Below are 22729 nucleotides of genomic sequence, written 5' to 3'. Positions count from 1 at the left end.
GGAAGAGGATAATGTGCAGAGCCTGCTGCCGGCTCAGTGTGCCTTGGTGATCAGTGTGGGGACAGATGGTGTTGCAGAATAGTTCATACAGCTAGTAAAAAGCGTAGATGTTTGAGTTCAAGACCTGGGTTTGCCTTCTGGTTCTGTGTACTAGTTTGGTGATCTTAGGCAAATCTCTTCTCTGAGGTTCATTGAAGTAAATCTGAATTGGGGATACATATACCACAAGTTTTTATTTTTCTGAAATAATGTACTTAAAGTATTAGCACAGTAGAATATAAGCATTAGTATATTGAATACACTCGCAGTAAATTTCAGTTTTTCCCCTTCCTTCTTGTGTATATTAAGACTTAAATGCTGTTGTTCTGTATTTATCTGTAACATAAGTGTTCATTTATTCTTGACCATATTTTATCATATTGACTTTACTTCATATCTGTTTACTTTGATATATTTATAACAGTGAGTTATTAGGAAATTCAATTAGATTTGCATATACATTTTGAAAAATAATGTGAGGAATCTTTAGGTTTACTAGTATATTTAGCAGTTTGCTTTATTGAAAGGTTATACAGTGTACAAAAATGATCCGTTTAGTTCTGTTAATCTCATCACTTATCAAATATTTATTAACTGCCAAGTTTGAGGCATTTTCCTGGGCTTTGGGGCTAAACTCATAATTTATGAGGAAAGTCAGATATTTAAACAGATAATTTTAATTCAGTATATTGATTGGGTTAATAGAAAGGTGCACAGAGAATGATGAATGCACAGAAAAAGAACAGCTCATCCTACCTCTAGGAAGTTTTCCTGAAGGGGATTTTCAAAGGTAGGGAATTAAAGATAGCATTCTGGGTGGGGAATAATTCATGTTTTGGAAACAGGCTATGGGGAGAGCTGAGGCTGGAGAGGCAGCAGGAGCCAATCGGAAGGTCCTGTGGGCTATCAGAAGGAGTTTGGATTTGATTCTGTCAGTGCTTTTCAAGCTGATTCTTAAGCTGTGAAATCAATAGTTGTTGTGAAGTTCAATAAGGAAGCTCAGCATGTAAAACAGATAAAAGTGATGATTGAATGGAGGTAGGAGTGTATGTCTTAGAGTCATCTTTTGAGACCACACTTAGTAGACTTATTTGTGGAATCTAATGAACAAAATGAATTGACCAACAAAATAAGACTAGAAGCATGGAGGAATGGAACAGACTGACATACCTCAATGTGGGGTTGGAGGGATGAGAGAAGAAAAAGCAAAGAACTTACATGCTTATATGCATAGCCCATGGACATGGGCAATTAGTGTAGTGAAGATCTGTGAGGGTGGGTAGGGGTTGGGAGGAAGGGGGTAAAGGGGAGGGGGAAATGGGAGATATCTGTAATACTATAAACAATAAAAATATATTAAAAATAAAATTACTGTTGTGGTTATTAGAAACAGCTTAAGTGTGTAAAGTGGAAGTTAGATGATCAGATTTACCTTTTGGTTGGATTGTTCTACTGACAATGTAGAGGATAGATTTGGGGATAATAAGCCCAGAGCTAGGGAGACGCTGTGGTAGTATTTGGGTTCTTGGTATGCATAGAATTGGATAGATTTGAGAAAGTCTTTGTGATTAATTTGATGTGTGAGGATGAAAAAGAATCCAGGCTGACTTCTGGCTTCTCGGAAGGGAATGGATTATTGTAGGCCTACGGACTCCAGGGCAGCAGGAGGAGGGACTTTCTGATGTTTCCTTTGTTCACCTGTATCTGTGTAATTGTTTAAATTCCCTGTAAAATTAGGATTGTGAGCTCTGTGTCCTAATTTTATTTCGGTGTATATTTAGACTAGAGCACAATGAGTTTCATGTTTATAAAGCCTGATTCTGTTTATAACCTAAATAGAATAATGTTGCTGTTGATCATAAAGCACTGGCTGACTGGCAGAAGTTGTGTAGTGTTGGAATTTGGAACGTTTTTAGTTACATGGAGATTTTTAATTGCTTTCCCTTCTTTTCCTCTTGTTCCAAGGCCTCCATACTTTATAAGTTGGATTCTTCCTTTTTCCTATTTTCTGTCTGTTACTCAGTTGTCCATCTCATGAATTTCTTTTATAAAACTCTGCTCTGTACTAGTATGTCTGCGCACACATGTTCACCAAATGTTAACTGTGTGCCTGCTGTCAAGCTGTTGGTTGTGGGGACACCAGTGGGTGTGAAATGTGCCTCCCTTAAAGAGCTTACATATTGTAGGGGCTGGATATAACATATGAATTATCAGTGAATCTTACATCACATTATATTCTGATAAAATAAAACCTGTGGGAGAGTTACCCAATGTCAGGAAGCTATAATAATATAATAATGCTTCATCCCTCACAAATTAACATGTTATTATGAAGATACAGTGTTTAAAAAATGTATTTACTTTTGATCGGACCTTTCTTTATCCTTCACCTAGACAGTACAGACAGTGGAACCTCGGTTCCCCAACTTAATTCATTCTGAAAGGCTATTCGAGAAGCTATTTATTTGAAAATGGAATAATTTTTTCCATTAGAAATAATGTAAATTGAATTAAGTCACTCCAGATCACAATGATTCCCTGCTTTAACCTTTCTTATATATAGTACATGTCTATACCGTTTAATCTGTAACAGTGGTCGGCAAACTCATTAGTCAACAGAGCCAAATATCAACAGTACAACGATTGAAATTTCTTTTGAGAACCAAATTTTTTAAACTTAAACTTCTTCTAACGCCATTTCTTAAAAATAGACTCGCCCAGGCCATGGTATTTTGTGGAAGAGCCACACTCAGGGGGCCAAAGAGCTGCATGTGGCTCGCGAGCCACAGTTTGCCGACCACGGATCTATAAAAAAACACTTTAAAAACAAAAAGGATCCTGGGGGGATGAGGACAAATATGTGATACCTTAATCAATAAAGAAATTAAAAAAAAACACCTCAAAACCCAAAAAGGAACCTATCTAATAAAAGAGTAATATGCAAATTGACCACACCTACGATACACACAAGCCACACCCACCAGCCAATCAGGAGCGAGTATGCAAACTAACCCAACAAAGATGGCTGCGGCCACAGAGGGAGCAGGAGGCTTGGGTTTCCCCAGCAATGGAGGAAGCCAAGCTCCTGCAGCCCTGGCCTCCGTGCAAGGCTACAAAGTTTCAATTATAGAAGATAAATAAATCCCAGATACCAGGGCCTCCGCTTGGGTCACCGGGGGGCATGGTCGGCCTGCAAACCACCACAGGCTCCTCGCCCAGGCCACCCCACACCCCAAGGGAACCCCCAACCTGATCCGGAACACCCTTCAGGGCAAACCAGCTGGCCCCAACCGGTGCACCAGGCCTCTATCCTATCTAATAAAAGAGTAATATACAAATTGACCATCACTCCAGCACACAAGATGGCTTCCCCCATGTGGACACAAGATGGCCACCACAAGATGGCCAGCAGGGGAGGGCAGTTGGGAGGGAACAGGTCTGCAAGGGAGGGCAATTTTGGGAGGTCAGGCCAGCAGGGAAGGGCAGTTGGGAGGGACCCAGGCCTGCAAGGGAGGGCAGTTGGGGGATACCTGGCCTGCAGGGAAGGGCAGTTGGGGGGGGACCCAGGCCTGCAGGGGAGAGCACTTGGGGGGTACCAGGCCTGCAGGGGAGGGCAGTTAGGGGCAATCAGGCTGGCAGGGGAGCAGTTAGGCATCAATCAGGCTGGCAGGGGAGTGGTTAGGGGGTCATCAGGCTGGCAGGCAGAAGTGGTTAGGGGCAATCAGGAAGGCAGGCAGGCGAGCAGTTGGGAGCCAGCAGTCCTGGATTGTGAGAGGGATGTCCGACTGCCCGTTTAGGCCTGATCGGGCCTAAACGGGCAGTCGGACATCCCTTGAGGGGTCCCAGATTGGAGAGGGTGCAGGCTGGGCTGAGGGACCCCCCCCCATGCATGAGTTTCGTGCACCGGGCCTCTAGTATGAAATATAAATGAAAATTTAACAAAGGACATGAAATATAAATGAAAATTTAACAAAAAGGAAATGAAATGTACAGTAAAAAATGAAAATTTACATACACACTAGAACTTACCTTTAATGCTGAGAGCTGTTGATGACTGAATGTGGAGAGGAGGGATGGAGGGATGTTATTGTTTGGAAGGGGAGTCCCCTTTCATAAAGACGCCAGGTAGCTGTTCCTCTGGGTTCTTTCTCTCTTTTGTCCCCTTGCTCCACTAGAACAGTGAGGAAGCTGTCCTCTTCCACCACCTTGGCCTCCAAGCCTCGGAAATGGGCAAGAGCATTGTCCATTATGAATGGCAATTCATAATTGTCCTGGAATGGCAATTGTTTTTCCCAGAGTCATTTCTTCACACTTGGGGCAAACAATTCATGAATCCACTCACTGTTTACCCAGGCTTTGCTATTAGCTCTCCACATCACATTCCACTTGTTTTTCATGACATCATTTTTTCTTGAAAACTCACGGGTATTCAGAATGGTAAATGAGTAGAGGCTTCCTTTTGAAGTCCCCACTTGCATTCCCACACAGCACTGACGTCAGCCGGTCCTTCATTGGCTTATGTCCTGGCAGTGAATTCTCCTCCTGTATAATGTAGGTCTTCTTTGGTGTTTTCTTCCAGAAGAGGCCTGTCTCATCACAATTGAATACTTGTTGGGGAACAAATCCCTTGGCCTCTATGTATTCTCGAAAATTTGTCACAAAATTATCAGCAGCTACTTTGTTAGAACTGGCAGCCTCCCGATGCCTCACTACACTTTTCTTAAAAATGCCACCTCTTTTCTTAAATTTATTGAACCACCCCCTACTGGCCTTAAACCAATCACTTCCAGCACTCGTTGCAGGGGTGTCTTTCAGGAGGTTCATGTGCAGCATCTTTGCTTTTTCACATATCATTGCCTTCGAAATGCTATCACTGGCTAACTGCTTTTCATTTATCCAAATCAACAATAATTTTTATGCCTCTTCAATTGCCTGTAATTGTTGTTTTGCGAGCACTTTCACACACTTAGCAAAATCAGCACTCTTGATGGCCTCTTTATGTTTTAAAATTGTGCTAATCATAGATTTTACCTTGCCATACTCAGTAGCCAGATCAGACACATGGACACTTCTATCATACTTTGCAATTATTTCTTTTTAAAGCTCTATTGTTCTCACAACTTTCCTTTTTACTTTGCTCCTATAACTTACCATGGTGATTTACTATCTATATATATAAAAGCCTAAGTGACCGGTATGACCCGTTGACTGCTTGACCGCTCGACTGGTCACTATGATGCGCACTGACCACCAGGGGGCAGATGCTCAACACAGGAGCTGCCCCCTGGTGGTCAGTGCGCTCCCATAGCCAACCTCCCGTGGCCGGCCAATCTCCCCAGGTCCCTCCCCCTCAGCCAGCCGGCCCCGATGGACTGGTTGAGACCACCCCAATCGGCCCCGATTGCTGGCCAGGCCAAGGGACCCCACCCGTGCATGAATTCATGCATTGGGCCTCTAGTATTTAATAATAATAAACAGCAACAAAAGCAAAAAAAACCATGAAAACATTCACAGGACAATTTCCTGAGATGTTAACAACTTGAGGTGTCGCAGTAAACTGACTCATATTCATGCATTCTCTTCTTTGTCACCTGAGGGTTGTTGGGTTGAGAACCGAAGTTTTATTCAACAACCAAGACATTTTTCCATGAACAACTTGGTCGAGAACTGAATTGTTCGAGATGGGAGATGTTTGAGAACTGAAGTTTGACTGATAAAGGAATAGGTGTGGCTATATTCCAGTCAAACTAGAATCCAGTCAAACTATATCCTGAGAATATGCGAATCATAAAATATTGTCCTTCCTCTTCATATTAAAGTTTAATAAAGAAACAAACCTTTAACTAAAAAATTAAATAATAAATGTGGTAAGCATTAAAATGGAGAGATTATATCAGGTTTTCTCACACAAGAAAAGAGGGAGCACATAGTGGCCTGGGAGCAGTGGTGACGTCTTTACAGAACACATCAAGATACTTGTAGGAGTTGTCTAAGCAGAGGAGCTGGGGGCTGCTGTGGCGGAAACCCAGGCGGGGAGCTGAGACTAGGAAGAACTTGCAGTGCTGGGGGCTGTCTGTAGTTTGGTGTGGCTCCCTGCAGGCTGCTGCGGGCCAGTTTGCGGCACCTGCATTCACCAGTTTCGTAGGTCAAAAACCCAGGAGTCATCTTGACTCTTCTATTTTCCTAACAACCCATATCCCATACATTAACAGATTCATTTAGTCGTACATCCAAAACACGTCCTGGATCTGACCATCTTTCTCTCGTTCCACTGCTGCCACCCCAGTGCAGGCTGTCATCACATCTCATGTGCTCTCTTGTTAGCGTTCACCGGGTGGGTGGCTCTGCTTTAACTGTTCTCCCAAAGCAGCAGTTCTTTACATAGGTGTGAGATGAGAGTCATTTCAAAACATATTAATCAGATCAGGTCCCACTGCTCAAACCCTCTAGCTTACTAGTACTCTGCCGTTCTTGCTCTTTTTCACACAGCATGCTAATTGCTGCTCCAAGGTCTTTGCACTGGCACTTCTGTCTCTCTGGAAGCTCCTCCCCAGATTACTTGGCTCATTAAGTCAGTTCATTCAGTTGTCTGTGCAGGTAATTTCAGAAAGGCCTTCTCTGAAATGCAACTAAAATATGTTATTTTCTAGCTTCTTACCGGCCTTAGTTTTTTTCATAGTGTTTACAATTCTGGCATTATGATGGGGTGTGTGTGTGTTTATTTTTTTAAAAAAGTATTTATTTTTGTCTTTGTATATTTTCCCCACTGGAATGCAAGCACAAAGAGGGATGTCTAATTTATTACTATGTTGCCTATTCTTAAAGGTATCTGGCATATAGTAGGCTGCCAATTAATATTGGCTGATTCAGTCATAAATGAGCAGAGTACTTGTTGGAAAGTGGTGGAGATGAGTGTTTGGAAATGGGAGTAACATACTTGGTAAATAACATACTCTTTCACATAATTTTAAAAAAATATGTTTGTATTGATTTCAGAGAGGAAGGGAGAGGAAGAGAGAGATAGAAACATCAATGATGAGAGAGAATCATCAATCGGCTGCCTCCTGCACACCTTGAAGAGTACAGATCCATTGAAGAAGGGATCCCTGGAAGTAGGAGGACACAGGATAGTGCAGGGCAGTGATGGGAAACCTTTTGAGCTTGGTGTGTCAAACTTCGCCAAAAAACTGAGCATAACTCGGGTAGTGTGTCACTTTGAGGAAAAAACTAACTCCGACTCTAGTCGCAAATGTTTCATCCTCAGGAGCAGCAAATGTTTCATCCTCGGCATGCGGCCGCGTGTCATCAGAAATGGCTACGCGTGTCAGTGCTGACGCGCGTGTCATAGGTTCGCCATCACTGGTGTAGGGTGATTGCTGGGAGGACAGGGGTCAGGATGGAGAAGTTATTTTTTTCCGAGAGGAGGAGGATCACATTTTCCTGAGTCTGGAGGAAAAGAGTATGCTGGAGAAAATTATAGTAGAAGTGTATATTAAAGTATCTTTAGTCTTGATGAATTAGAAGGCCAAGTAAATTGTTTGGCTTGGGAGGGGACTAAAGGTGAGGCTTTGAGTAGTGCTAAGAGGTGGCATGTTATTAAGTTATTACTATGGGCCAGGCATTGTACTAACCACCCCATGTGAATTGTGTAATTTCTTCTGCAGTTCAATCCCTTAAAAGCCATGTGGTTATTGTTGCCATTTTGCAGGTAAATTAACTCACTCCCAGAGAGGTCACATGATCAGTAAGTGGTGGAACTGGGCTTTGAACTCAGGTCTCTTTGATGACAGGGCCCGTGTGTCAACCCTCATGCCTTCTACTAAGGAGAGAGGAGAAAGTTTAAAATTCCTCATAGTGGCTATTCAACTCTTACTGAACAAAAACAACTTGTTCTTACTTTCTAGGGGACAGATGATTTCTGCTGAAGATTGTGAATTCATTCAAAGGTTTGAAATGAAAAGAAGTCCTGAGGAGAAGCAAGAAATGCTTCAAACTGAAGGCAGTCAGGTGATTGATGTAAACGTTATATCATGAAAACTTCCCCATGTCATTAAAAATTCTAGAAATGTTTTTTAATGAGTACATGATATTCCATTGAAGTTTCCCATCATAATTTAACTACAGATCCTTTTTTTTATTGGAAAAGTTTTTGAGTAACTCCCAGTTTTCTTTGTTAATTTTGGAAAAAGTGTTATATTGTGTATATTTATTCTTTTATCCTTTTCTGCATTTCTGAAAATCTTCTTAGAATAGATTTCTAGACGGGAAATTACTGTTTTAAAGTATATGATACTTTTAAAGTTCCTGAACTTTTTTTGTAGAAAAAATTTTTACTTTGTATTCTCATTAGAATAATAAACAACTCTGCATTCCATCAGTATTCTGATATGGAACCTTGATTGGCTGAAGGAGTGCATATACAACTCAGTCTGATTCTCACAACAATTTGTCATGCAAATTTCTGGGAAGTTTGGGAAGGAATGTATTGTTAGCAGTTTTATTTATTTTATTTTTTGGTTAATCCTCACCTGAGGATATTTTTCCATTGATTTTTAGAGAGAGTGGAAGGGAGGGGAAGAGACAGAGAAAAACATCAGTGTGAGAAAGACACATTGATTGGTTGCCTCCCACATGCACCCCAACCAGGGCTGGGATGGAGCCTGCAACCGAGGTAGTGCCCTGGACCCTTCAGTCTGCAAGTTGACGCTCTATCCACTGAGCCAAATTGGCCAGGGCTATTGGTACCAGTTTTTGTTGAATTCCAGAGAGATTGTTACATAGTTGATAACTTGAAGAATAGAGATAGGTCAAAGCCTTCTGATTCCAATTCCCAGCACCCTTGTTCTGCTTTCTAGTAAACACCAAAATAATATTTCATTGTCTGCGTAACTTAATCTTTATGTTGTCTTGGGTAATCAAGAGTTGATAGTGGCTAGGCCTGTCTATTTAAAAATGGTAAACATTTTGAAATTTATCACTAGAAATGAGTAAAAATCTGATGCTATTCATAGTATGGGTTTCCTATACTTCATCATAATATTTGTAAAGGTATACAGTTTTTGTAATCGAAATCTGTTAGTGAATAGCTTTTGTACCCTAATTTAGACAAGCAAAATACAGGGGTTGGCAAAAGTAGGTTTACAGTTGTGAATATGTGAAACACAGAGTTTATTCTTGTATTATTATTTTTTTATTATATTATTATTTACCATACAAACAACTGTAAACATTCTTTTGCCCACCCCATGTTATACTGAAATTTCATTAATATGTTGTGTTTGTAGTTGAAGACAATAATTAACATTGATTTTGTTTTTTCTAGTGTGCTAAAACATTTATAAACCTGATGACTCATATCTCCAAAGAACAGACAGTTCAGTACATACTAACTATGGTCGATGATATGTTGCAGGTAGGTATATTCTTTACTTAATACATTTGGTGACTTCATCTTTTTGTGTACTGCACAGTGATAACATTTTTGTAATCTTTCACTTACAACACTGGTTCTCTTTTAGAATGTAATAATACATTTTTCTTCATTATATGAGTTGTAACTTGCTAATAGTGATAAAGATGGGAAAGATGAAAAAGTACAGGCTATTTCTGTTGTTTTTCAGTACAGGAAGTAATCCATAGGCATTTTTCCTCCCGCAGCACCTCAGAGTTCTTTGTGAGCACCAGTAATGTTTGGTGAGTCACTTGAGGCTTTTTGGATGTCTGAGTAATTACAGATGATATGGGTCCTTCTCTTTCAGTCATTCAGCCGATTTCTCTGTCTGTCCCTATGTTCCAGGCCAGTGTGAGGCCCTGGGTCTTCAGTGCTGAATGTAGGCAAGGTTCTTGCCCTCAAAAGCGTGGTCCCTTTGAAGAATGTTTTGCTAATCGTCTGAGACTTTTCTAGTTGTATAAAGTTTCTACTTACTGCCTACTGTCCCTGAACACAGAAGAGCCTCCTTTATTCACAATTTTGTATTTTACACTGGAGTATAATCTAGGTTTAGATTATTGGCATACAGAGTAGTTCTTTTTGAAACAGGCTGTCTGGCTGTAAAACCCAATGCCTGTCTGCATGTCTCATGAGACTTGAAGAAGAATGTCAGTCTGGCTGCTTAGGGGCCATTCTGTCAGTTTACAAGGAAACACATATATTGATGGCCTACTATGTGCCAAGCACTATACTAACAGATTGAGAGTACAAAGGTTAGGAAGAATGGTGCTGTCTACCTATGGGCCATCATGTCATCTATGGGAATGCAGTGATTTGATAATGTGAGTGAGGATTGATATCCAACCTTGGGTGAAGCAGGCCTGTATGAGAATGACCTTGGTCCTCTGAGCACTTTTTCCTTTAAAAACTTAAGTTAAGAAAAATGGGGAATGTTGTGGTCTGCCTCGGCTATCCAGGTTGTTATATGGGACTACACCTAGAATGAGGAGGCTGTGAGTTTGTATGCAGACCTTGGTTTTATTTATGTCACACACACACACACACACACACACACACACACACACACCACATACACAAAGGCACACACAAAAATATTCTCAATTTTTATGCTTATCCACGTATCTATAAATTAAAAGCCATGAGTTCACACTCTGTCCAATTTCATTTTATCTCAATATTACAGACTTCATTCTTGCCTCCTCTTTTCATACTTGTAATCTCTTCTGACAGTGAGATTGTGAGATCCTCTTATCCTCCATCTATTAACTCATTTATTCTACCCTATAAAGAAAGTAATTTTTTTACTTATATAGCTGTGAAAAACAAAATCTTTTCCTAGAGATCAGTGTTTGTTTGCAATATTTTATCTTTAAACTGTGGGTATGTAGGTCAGAGTATAGTGCTCAAGTTTTGTTCAGGGTGATTAAATTATTTTTCTTTAAATACATTTGGATTCATTTGTTTGTATTCTGCTCTAGTTTTTTTCTCATCCTTGTTTATTTTACTTTACTATTTTTGATTATGTAAAACATTAATATGCTTCCAGAAGTTAAAACTATATACAGAAAAGTATACTCAGAAATGTCACCAACCACTATCCTGTCCCTTGTACCCCATTCCCACCTATCTCTTGTGGGTAACCAATATCCTAGATTTCTGATTTATTTTTCCTGTTTTTCTCTTTTGCAAAAATAGGTAGGTACATGTGTATTGTCTTATATTCTCCTTTTTTTTTTTTAAATACAAAAATATGTACTTTCAGAAGAAGGGCTTTATCCATATTTTCTTAAAGGTTTGTAACTAGGGCTCCTGGGACAATGATGGCTGGAAATACATTGTGGTGTTTTTTTTTTTGTTTTTTTTTTAAATGTTTTTATTGATTTCAGAGAGAGGAAGGGAGAAGGAGTGAGGGATAGAAACATCAATGATGAGAGATAATTATTGCATACCCCTAACTGGGGATCAAGCCCGCAACCCAGGCATGTGCTGTGACCCGGAATTGAACCGTGACTTCCTGGTTCATAGGTCAATACTCAACCACTGAGCCATGCTGGCCGGGCTGGCAGTACATTTTTAAGCAGGAATTGAGACCACAAAAGACTGGTAGAGGAAGATGGGTTTTAAAGTTATTTAAAATGTATAAAATATTTTCTGCTCTTTATGTATGTAAGGTACTTTGCTCATTTACATGCACAATTAAAATTTTAACTTTGGAAATTATCTACCAATGGAGTTAATGATGACCTGAATTTTGAGTCCTTTCATAAAGTCATCAGCATAACCATTTTCATTGTTACTCTAGATTATAGTGTTTATTATTTAAGGAATGGTAGTCTGTCCCTTAATTGGGGTAACTGTTAGCACAGACCAAAATTAAAATCAGGGTATTTAAAAAGAATTAAATATTGATCTGAAAATTAAAATTATTGTTTGTGTGGTTATTTGTGCTTTTACCAAATATTGCTACTTAGAAATCACACTCAGTGAACCAGAAAGTGTATTTCAGCCAATAATATGCAGAGAAAATTTAGGGGAGAGGTAGAGTTTGCATGATTTGAACTAAAAAGTAATTGTTTCTTAATTCCTAAATCCACTTGCTAGTATGAAATACTGTTTTTTGGCTCTCTTTATATGCCCTTATTTTTCCATCATGATGGAAAAATAAGAGTAACTTTGCACATTTGAGATTTCTCTAATACCCCATTTCCCTTGCCTGCTTGTACATAGCATGAGATTCTTCCTGCCGATCCTTCCATCTACAGCTAACTTTCTGCCCTCTTCCTATTTCGTTTGTGTGGAAGCAGGGTAGAAGGGTGTAGATAACAGAGGGGAAGTCAGATCAGCAGTGCAGGCTGAGAAGAAAGTAACTTAGAATGCTACACTTTGCAGGGCTGGGGTCTGCTATCTTGACTCACTTGAATTAAACTAATCATAATTAAAGGTGATTTTATTTTATTTTTATTTTACTTTATTTTTAAAAATATATTTTTATTGATTTTTTACAGACAGGAAGGGAGAGGGATAGAAAGTTAGAAACATCAATGAGAGAGAAACATCGATCAGCTGCCTCCTGCACACTCCCTACTGGGTATGTGCCAGCAACCAAGGTACATGCCCTTGACCGGAAATCGAACCTGGGACCCTTGAGTCCACAGGCCGACGCTTTATCCACTGAGCCAAAATGGTTAGGGCAAGGTGATTTTATTTTTAAAATATCCCTGCCCCCAGCAATATTCCCCCTCCCCATAATAATAACAACAGGGAGGCAAATCTGATACACACTGGAAAAAGAAAGCAAACGAATTGATGGGACATAAAATGAAAGGTTGAGTAGTAGTGCATGGTTGCCACATTCTTTAGGAAAATACATTCTGATGAGTGACATTATTCCTCTTCTTTTTTAGGAAAATCATCAGCGTGTTAGCATTTTTTTTGACTATGCTAAACGGAGCAAGAACACTGCCTGGTCCTACTTTCTGCCAATGTTGAATCGCCAGGATCTCTTTACTGTTCATATGGTAAATTTGAATTGATCAAATTTCTGGTTTTGGGAAGAAACACACCTGGGCCATTTATGACTTGATAACCTCCCAGTTCCCAGAGGAGTAATTGCTGTGATAACTTTGCAAAGCAGTGTTTTCTTATTGGTGTTCAATAATGTGGGGATAAGGGGAAAGTAAAAGAGATAGGCTTGCTTTGATACAGTTAAAGTTTTGTAGAGTGTAATGATGAGTCATTAGAATAAGAGCCTTGTAATTCACATGTGCAAATGCCTCTGGACCTCTATGACAGGATTAACTGAATTTTACTTTAGAAACTAAATTTTGCTTTGAAGTAGCTATTGTGTTTAATTTTAATTTATTTATTTTTTATTTTTTTCAATTAGCAATAATCGCACCTCGATAAACCTCATTGGCTACGATACTGCCACTGTGTAAAGCTTTAATTTTTATTTTAATTAAGCAGCTACTTAATTGCTTTATAATATTTTTGAATACAATGCGGTTTTAAACTTAACATTGAAGAATTGTTTAAGGAGTGTGTGGAGAATGTATGAGAGGAGGGTTGACAGAATAAGTCTTTGGCCAAGCCTTTTCTATTCTCAGCGTGGAGTGAGCCATGGGCCGGGAGAGCTCCTGAGGTTGCTCATCTTAGTAGACGACTTTAGGTTTTCCAAGTCAAAAACACTGTCAGTGAAATAATATTGAGCATGCGACTTCTCTCTCTCTTCTTATATATCCATATTCATTTATGTACAAATGTACTCATATTTTGTATGTATTTTAACCCATGACAAGAGAAATAAAAAAGGGGGACTCATGAAATAAACTACATTTTAAATAATACTTTAAAAAAATAATGTATTTTATTTTTTTCAAATTGTAGAAGCTTGTTTTCACTATCTGGATACTGGTTTAAAAATCTTCCTAATATTGATGGTTTTATAATAAAATTGACAAATATTTTAAAGAACAAATCTAAAGTTAGGGTAAAGTTCATCATTGGTAATTGTGTACCCAAATCCATGTTTTAATTTCTTTATGATTTCAATTTTTTTTTGGCTAATCTTTAAAATCTTGAGGGTCAGATTGTTATTGGTTTATCACATGCAGATGGAGGAGCTTTATGCCAGGAGTAGAACCCTTAGGTCTCTCTGTCTTTTTTTAATACATTTTTATTAATTTCAGAGGGGAGAGAGAGATTGAAACATCAATGATGAGAGAGAATCATTGATCGGCTGTCTCCTGCATTCCTCCTACTGGGGATCGAGCCCAAAACTTGGGCATGTGCCCTGACTGGGAATCGAACTGTGACCTCCTGGTTCATAGGTCAACATTCAACCACTGAGCCATGCCGGCCAGGCATCCTCAGGTCTCTTGTCCCTTTGCCTTTTCCATTTTGATTGTGCTTTCATTGCTGATTGTATTTTCAATTCCTGGTTTCCTTACAGGAACCTTTTCAAGTCACTTATCTATTTTGTGGAAGTTAGGTCAGTTTAAAATAGGTAATGTATCTGTAAATTTACTTAGTTAGGCACATGAAAATGTCAGTATGTCAACTCAGTGAATTAGTTGTGGTACTCCCGTTAGCCCTCCATGGTGTAGAATTCCAGATATGTCATGACACTTGAATGCTTGACCTACTGACCTTAAAAGCATGCCTTCATCACCTGGCTCAGCTGTATCCAAGTATAAGAACAAATATCAATCCACCAGCATAGGAATTATTTGGGAGTTAGCTAACCTGAGCCTTCTGTTCTCTACTAGGATTAATTATCGCTGAATAATTGGAGTTTTGACTTGCTTTCAGAAAGTTCTGAAAAAATATGAAATTGGATTTGTGTGTGGAGAAGTAGTATTTTATACTGCCTATTTTGTTTGTACATATACATATATATTCAGATTTATTGTATAGTTATTCAGGTATAATTGACAAAATTTTAAGATATTTAAGTGTACAACATAATGATTTGACACACATATATTTATAATACTTATTCAATAAAAAAGTCATGATTAATTTTATAGCTTGAAGAAAATTGAGAAATGTTTGAATGAGGAGAACATGGTATATTTTTATATATCAAGAGAGATGGCTGTTTAATACCAGGATATGTTTTATACCAAGATAAAGATTTTTAAGTGTGAGAACTCACAAAAGGCTTTGAATGTGGCTGGCGATTTGTTCTAGATTGCTCAGGACTCTGGCAGGTGATTTGGTGAAAGTCTGCTGCTAGAAAGATTTCTGTGTTCTTTGGATTTTTGCTCGTCTTATAATGAATCTCAGTCTTACTTTTGAAACTCAGAATAATATAGAGAATGTCATGAAATTCTTAATTTAACAACTAATTTTGGTTCACATTATTGGAGATATTTGAAAATACATTTAAACTATATTTAAAGATATATTTTAAAAAATGAGGTGTAAACTATTTTTGGAGGAGTTGAGTGTTTAAAAAATGCAGCAAAATGGTTACGCGTCCTGGTTTTGAAGGTATATGATATGATTTTTAGAATCAATATAGTATTCAACTGTATTTCTTGTTTTTTAGGCAGCAAGAATTATTGCCAAGTTAGCAGCTTGGGGAAAAGAATTGATGGAAGGCAGTGACTTAAATTACTATTTTAATTGGATAAAAACTCAGCTGAGTTCACAGGTAAAAGACATTTCTTTTAGTATCTTTGCAAGGAATGTAACATCCATGCTCTCTCAAGCTATTTATGGTAATTATGGGAAATGACAAAAAGAGTCATATATTAAAATAATGCCATTTTGAACTCGATGAGTAAGCCAAATTACTCTTAGGTATGGTACTCTGCTTCACTTTTTCTTTCTTTGACTGGCTTCAGCTCAACCCTTTCTGTCCTTTCTGCCACTTGGGATTTTCCATTCTAGATGGAAGTACCTTCTTTCTAGGAGGCTGTCAGGATCACACAGGTCAGAGGGTTGAGAGGATTCATACAACTCCAAAGAGCATACTCCTGTCAGGCTTGTGTGACAGGAAAAGAAGCTGCATCGTGGGGAGAGTGCAGGCAAACTTTGGGGCTGAGAGACTTCTGGGGGCAGCACGCACATCTGTCTTAGCTGGACCACCAATTGTGGGAGAAATCTTGGTTTTGGGAGAGGTCTCCAGATATTTCTAGTGGGATCTTTCATGCCCTTTTAGTCATTTAATTAGGCTGACTGTCTAACTAGTTACACCAATAAACAAATTGGCTTTGGGTGCCACCAGGGAGTTTCAATCTGTGAACAGCACTTAATACATCATTAGTCAATCTTCTCATTCTAGTCCCGGCCAAGAGTCCATACCAGGTTTCTAGGCACTCCTGGGTGAGCATGGAGCTGCTGGCCCAGCTGTGAGATAACAGCCTCACAGTGACTCCTCAGGATTTCACTGTATCCTTGTGGGATTGAACATTTAGGTCTAAGGTTAAATATGAAGCCCGCTTATTGGCTGTCTTGTTGCTTTCAGACCTCTCTAGCTCTACTTCCCCCTGGAGGAAATAGCTTGCTGTTTTAATGGCTGGGAAAATGACAAGTTTTCTGTTTTTGTCTTCATAGTTCCCTAGAACAGGGCAAAAGACAAGGTACTTAGGATGGCTCAGTGGAGTGTTTGTTTTAGGCCTCCAGTATTAGGTGGTAAGGGGGAGACTTGGTGGGAATGGTCATCAGAAAAGGAGTGAAATGAAGGAGGAGGGGAGGAGTATTCTGGGGAAGAAAAGGTAGAAGAGAATGAGATTTGGGTGTTGGGATGGTTTACATGAAGGAATGGGCCAGGAGAAGTAATACAGGAGAAGCAATATTGGTTGCTATTGTGTTGTGTTAGATTTCAAATAAATGTCTATTTGAAATACATTTTTGGAAAGTTGACATTTAGATTTCAGCGACTGTTATTTTAATAGATTTTAATTTGAAGCATAAAGGAGACACCAGGACATTTGGCTTAGATTGATTTTTTTTATTTATTGCCTGCCTTTTTGGGGGAGCCAAATTGCTTTATATTTGGATAGGGATATTTTGGAGTGTCTTGAATAATTTTTTTTTGTCAGTAGCATAAATATTAACACTTTTTGGTTTAGTTTTTAAAGTATTTTTACAAGAGCCACAAATTTATAGATTTTAGTGAGTTTGTGAGGCACTTAAAAACCAAGATATTTAGAACATGAAAATATTTTACAGTTTTTTTTCAATGTATTTCATTTGGGATCAGAATACTTAGTTAAGTAGGTACATCCCTTTTTTTTTGTATTTGAATTTACTTTTTCTTTGAGCAAACTTCATTCTGCTTTAATGTTAGCTTTATGGTCTAGTGGTAATGGGGCTCTATTGTAGCTGAATTCATAAAATAAAAATTGGCAGGAAAAAATGTGTAGTTTGCCACTAACATTTTGGGTTGTTTCATCTTAGACTTTTCTTCATAGGAATAACATTTATATTGTGTCTCAGATGATTAGTCACTTTTGGAATGATTAACTATGGTTGTAATCTTATTGAGCAACTGGGGGAAATATTTCCTTCTTTCTTTAAATGTTTTTTCCCCAGTTTTAATTACTTTTCTTTTTTTTAATTAAAAAATTTCAATGTTGACACAATTGCAGGTGCCCCCCACTACCCCACCCTTTGCCCAACTCCACCCACCCCTGTCTCCCTCTCCCTTGGTCTTCACCAAACAAACTATTGTCTGTGTTCATGGGGAATGCAAATTGATTTGAGAAAGAGAAATGGGGAGAGAGAGAGAGAAAGAGGGAGAGAGAGAGAGAGAGAGAGAAACAGAGAGAGAGAGAGAGAGAGAGAGAGAGGGAGAGAGAGAGAGAGAAACATTGATTTGACTCATTGGTTGACTAGGTGGACTCATGTATGTGCCTTGACTAGGGATCAAACCCGAAAAGTTGGCATATTGGGATGATGCTCCAACTAACTGAGCCACCCGGCCAAGGCATGGGGGAAATATGTCTGTCATCACTAGTGGGAGCAAATATTTCAATGTCTAGAACTGTTTTCATTAGAATTGGTATTAGATAAGTGCTCTTAAAGACCTTTACTGTATCTTTCGAGAGTACTCTTTTCATCACTGAGTCTTTGGCTTTGTTTACCGTATGGCATTTCTGCTTTGCAAGTCCTTCTGCTTACAGAATGACTCTTCAGGTTTCCCTGGCCCAGTCCGGCTTTGCTTCACAGAATCTGGCCACTGCTTCTGCTAGGCCATGGATGGCACTCTCTCTGTTACTGTGGGCAGCCACCTCTTCCATAGAGATTTATCAGATTTAAATTATAGACTTCTTGTTAACAGAAAGAAACATAGGACTATTTGGGATTTTATTTTCTACTTTGCTTAAATGTCATTTGATAACATTATATCTCTGGAAGGTCTCTTTTTCTTCAATGTGTTTTCTCTGTCAAAAATGGACCACATTTTATGATTCTAATAGAAATAAATTTTCAAAAGTCCAGGTTAGTTGTAAGTTTGGATATTTTACTCTTTGATTTATAGAGACATTTAGGAGTATTATACTTGGTTATGGGGGTATGACACTTAGTAGATAATAGTTATTGCATAAAACATAATAAAAATTTCCTTTCAGAAATTTATTATCACTTTTCTTTTGCATATTCAGCCTTTAACTTTCTACCTTAAAATTTCTTTGGTCATTTCTATATAACATGTAAGATTTTGATTTTCATTGTAACTTGTTAGCATTGTTGCTATAACCAAATTTTAAGTTCTGTGTAGTATCTTCCCATCATCAGGCACCTATTTCAAAAACTTGGCACAGAATATAGGGTGGATAGCTCAGCTTAAGATAGTTGTCCTATTGGAGAAACAATTTAGTAAATAAATCCTGAGACTTGGAAATTTGTGCCAGCTTCACTCATGAAATTTAGCTGGGGCTTAGTATTCAGCTTACTATTGCTCCATTTTTTATAATATATTGACTAAGATATTATACGGATGAGTATTAAGACATTTAGAATATTTCATATCATCCCCATTCTTTTTATTAGTTGATGTACTCCATTAAGTAGGATTAGGAAAAAAAACTATAAAATTTGCTTAGCTCCCTTTCATACACTGATAAATTAGGATAAAATTAAAAACAAAACTAAGTAATAAGTTATTTATTTTGTAATAGAAACTGCGTGGTAGCGGTGTTGCTGTTGAAACAGGAACAGTCTCTTCAAGTGATGTAAGTACATTCCTTCTTAATTCACTAGCCTCCTAACGCCCTGCATATAAGCTATTTTGAGTCATAAACATTTACAGTTTTGAAGATGTTTACCAGTGCCCCAGATGGAAACTCATGGGTTTGATGTCACCTCCAGTTAGGTTAATAGTATTGTAAACACTGTATCTAAATGTTTATGGTCTCTGGTGAGCACTGTTCTGTGGGTACACATGAGACTTGTGCTTCCCTGTTGCTCTTCTTGGGCCACTTTGTGTCAGACCTGAGAATCAAAGCAAGAGTGAATTCAGATATGCAGCTGGAGCAAATACTCATAACATTACTCTCTTCAGGCTTCAGTTGTCGAATAAACTAATATCTGTCTAATAGATGCGTGAACATTGCATCAAGCAGTTGAAAACAGTTCAATAACCTTGTGCACTAAAACTCGCTGCGTGCACTTTTTTGCTCAAAGCTTTATATGGGGCTACATGATGGGCAGAACCCTTTCCCCCCTTTGTTGGACCAATCTCTCCCCATATTTTTGTAGAGCCAAAACTTAAAAGTTAAATCATGTCTCTCAAGTTCCTTTTTGGTTATAGCTATTTTCCCCATTTGGGATTGGTTTAACTTTATTGTACTCAGAATAGTGCCAAAACTGGCAATAAGTTTGGACAATAGGGCTGGAATGATTGGAACCAGTTGAAAGAAAGATAAGGGGACAAAAGTTAGAAATGAAGGTGAAGCGCATCTAGCTTTATTTGTTGGAAACATCTCTGACAACCTGGAAAGCATCTTTAGAGGATAGTGTCTACAGCCTGCCTATAAGAGACCTAAATGAAGCTCTGTAGAAGCCATTGAATGTCCATATTAATTACTGATACTTCCATATATTGCATGGAACATACCTGTATGTATTCTCTGAGATTATAGATGGCAGCAAAACCCACTTTGAAAGCCAGAGATGAGGCTTCTCTTGGGGCACGGGTTGAAGGTTTTATAAAATAGAGTGTTAGGCCAGAAAATGGCCATTAGCCTTCTGAAATGAAATCAGAACAAGGTGTAGAACTAGATGAGCAATCTTGGGGCCGGGGTGGTGGGAGGTGGTGGGTATTCAGCCATAAGTAGATGTTTAAATTGGGAATCTTTATTTTACCAACTTGAATTTCTACCAGTTGTAATTTGAAAAAATGTTTTTAACTCATGCATTAGACTTATTGGTAGATTTTTTAAAAGGTGTTTTTAGAATCATGCCTTATAAACTAATTTGAGTGGTTGTTAAAGTGTAAGTTATTAAAGCTTAGATGATGAAATGCAAGTTCTGGTGACATGAAATTCTGACTTTGCTTTTCCTATCCTATTATTGGAAAGACAAAACTGATTAATTGAATTGACTGTGCATTAGTCAAAATGATTTATCTAGTGGACTCATGCATGTACATCCCAAATGGAATTAGCATCAGGGGTAATTGTGAGTAAGGAAACGATGGCGTTTGATTTCCCACTTTCTTCCTTTTAGTACCTTTCAAACCTGAACATACTCTTTGTCTATTACCTAAGGTTCTTACTGTTTCAAATGGCTATCAACTTTAATAAGTTCAGAGTAGTATGTTAGCCTTCCTTTGATATTTATATTTTAACTAGAGGCCTGATGCACAAAATTTGTGCAAGAGTAGGCCTTCCTTTCCCTGGCTGCTGGCACTGCCTTCCCTCTGGCACCTAGGACCCAGGCTTCCCTTGCAGCCCTGGCTTTGTCCAGAAGGAGGTCTGGTCTAATTAGCATATTATGCTTTTATTATTTTTTAATAGGGAAATCTGAATTGGTATCCAATATTTACTGAGCTTTCCTGACATTGTTTTAGTTATTTTACATTTACATCTTCTTGAATATTTACACTCCTTGTTTGATATAGGTCTTAATATAAGCCATGTTTTATGAATATGAATAGTGAGGCTATGCAGAAAGGCATACCAGCTTGCCTAAGATCATTCAGCTAATGAGTGGCAAAAACCTCAAAGAAACGAATTGCTTACTGAGAGAATTACTTTTGAGGCGACTGAACTGGAGTTGGATCTTTAGGCATTCCCATCTCATAGCCTGTTCAGATTTGTGAAAACATCAACATTATTTCTTAAAATCCCTTTAGTTTTCAGAGAGCATAGACAAGCAGTTCGGTAAACTGCATTACATGATATCGCCACTTGATGTCAGTATAGAACAAATTAAAAAAGGTTTACACGGCAAAATGAGAAATAAATATGACCTAACAGTCTTAACTTTTAAAATTGTCATGGAAGCATCATAAGTTATGAGTGGATTATTACAAACATTTTTATTACATAAGTGGAATTTCCTTAAGAGGAATACTGTGCTCTCTCAGAAATTTGGAGGCTTTAGAAAGAATCTGGGAATTTTTTATTTGTTTGTTTTGCCTGATCTTGAATTTCATGTAAGTGGAATCATATGCAGTATGAAGTCTTATGTGTTCGAGTTCTCTTGCCCAGGATTGTGTCAATGAGATTCATTCATATTGCATTTAGTAGCAATTCATTCTTTTTATTGGTACGTAGTAATCTGTTAAATGAATGAATATACTGTATATTCATAAAATATACTATTTTATTGCTATATAAATATCCATTCTCTATTGATGGATATTTGGGTTACTTCTAGTTTTTGACTATTCTGAATAATTTTGCTATGAATATTTGTAAATATATATATATTTTGTAGATAGTCTGGAGCACTTAGTCCTAGAATAGAATTGCTGGGTTATTTGTAAATTTAGTAGATATTGCCAATCAGTTTACGAAACCAATTTACTTACCCATGAAAAAAGTATGAGCATTCCAGTTGTTCCATTTCTTACTGACACTTGATATTGTCCTATTATTTTTTAAGGTGAATGATAGAAGTAAAGATCACACAAACATGTATGCACATTCACTTTTTAGTTTCACAAAAAAAGAGATTCCTTTAGTAGTTGTGAAACATTAAAAATGTTAGGGACTGTTAATTAGTCCTCCATTTCATGTAAAACTGGCTTCTGGAGTTTATTTTAGTCAATTAAGTGTTTTAAAAGTTCAATTTTGAGCTTCACTGATACCACTATACTGTGCATTTTCATTCTCTGTGGGACAGATGTCTTTTAATGCAGTGTAGACTTATTTTTTCAAGTGCCCACAATTCTAAAATTTAGTGAATATTATCTTTATTCCTTATATAGTTTGTACTTAAATCCCAGATTTATGGAGATGAGTATTGAAACATTTTTGTAACATTAGTTTTCCTTTGGTACAAAGTCACTGAAGTTTTTATGTTTATCTTTTGTTGCCTGCCAACTTTGTAATTCCTTAATTCTTGAATTCCCTTGTAATTCTGTAGAATATGGTTCTCTGAGACCATATTCACCAGGAAGGTGAGTTCTGTCAGTTGCTGTTTCCTCTGTGAAGTGAATATAGGAGAGTTTGCATTTCCAGCAACACTGGAAAGTTTATCCAAATGGTATTTTCTTAAATGTACTGAGAAATAGAAATAGTTTTTCTCTACCATTGGAGTTTGCTGAAAAGGGTGCAT

At 38.0% G+C, this 22729-nt stretch overlaps 1 protein-coding gene and 1 pseudogene across 8 annotated transcripts in view; one reads left to right on the top strand and one right to left on the bottom strand.

Annotated features, from left to right (window-relative positions):
* ATP6V1H (ATPase H+ transporting V1 subunit H) overlaps positions 1 to 22729 on the top strand; it is a 78436-nt gene that overhangs the window by 1939 nt on the left and 53768 nt on the right. For 6 of the 8 annotated variants that reach the window (XR_003618165.2, XM_008143347.3, XM_054708438.1 and 3 more), the window contains exons 3-7: positions 7944 to 8046; positions 9362 to 9451; positions 12895 to 13008; positions 15543 to 15647; positions 19123 to 19176. Coding sequence is in view for 7 of the 8 variants with exons in the window: in XM_008143347.3 (XP_008141569.1) it covers positions 7944 to 8046; positions 9362 to 9451; positions 12895 to 13008; positions 15543 to 15647; positions 19123 to 19176 (466 nt within the window). In the remaining variant the exon portion in view is untranslated. The remainder of the gene's footprint in view (positions 1 to 7943; positions 8047 to 9361; positions 9452 to 12894; positions 13009 to 15542; positions 15648 to 19122; positions 19177 to 22729) is intronic. The other 2 variants (XM_054708440.1, XM_054708443.1) reach the window with 2 other exon arrangements.
* On the bottom strand, positions 13351 to 13432 carry LOC114232138 (U4 spliceosomal RNA; annotated as a pseudogene).

This window comes from Eptesicus fuscus, chromosome 19 (genome assembly GCF_027574615.1).
Source record: "Eptesicus fuscus isolate TK198812 chromosome 19, DD_ASM_mEF_20220401, whole genome shotgun sequence".
Lineage (NCBI taxonomy): Eukaryota > Metazoa > Chordata > Mammalia > Chiroptera > Vespertilionidae > Eptesicus > Eptesicus fuscus.
Note: the sequence above shows the minus strand (reverse complement) of the source record. Positions and strands in the feature narration are given on the sequence as shown.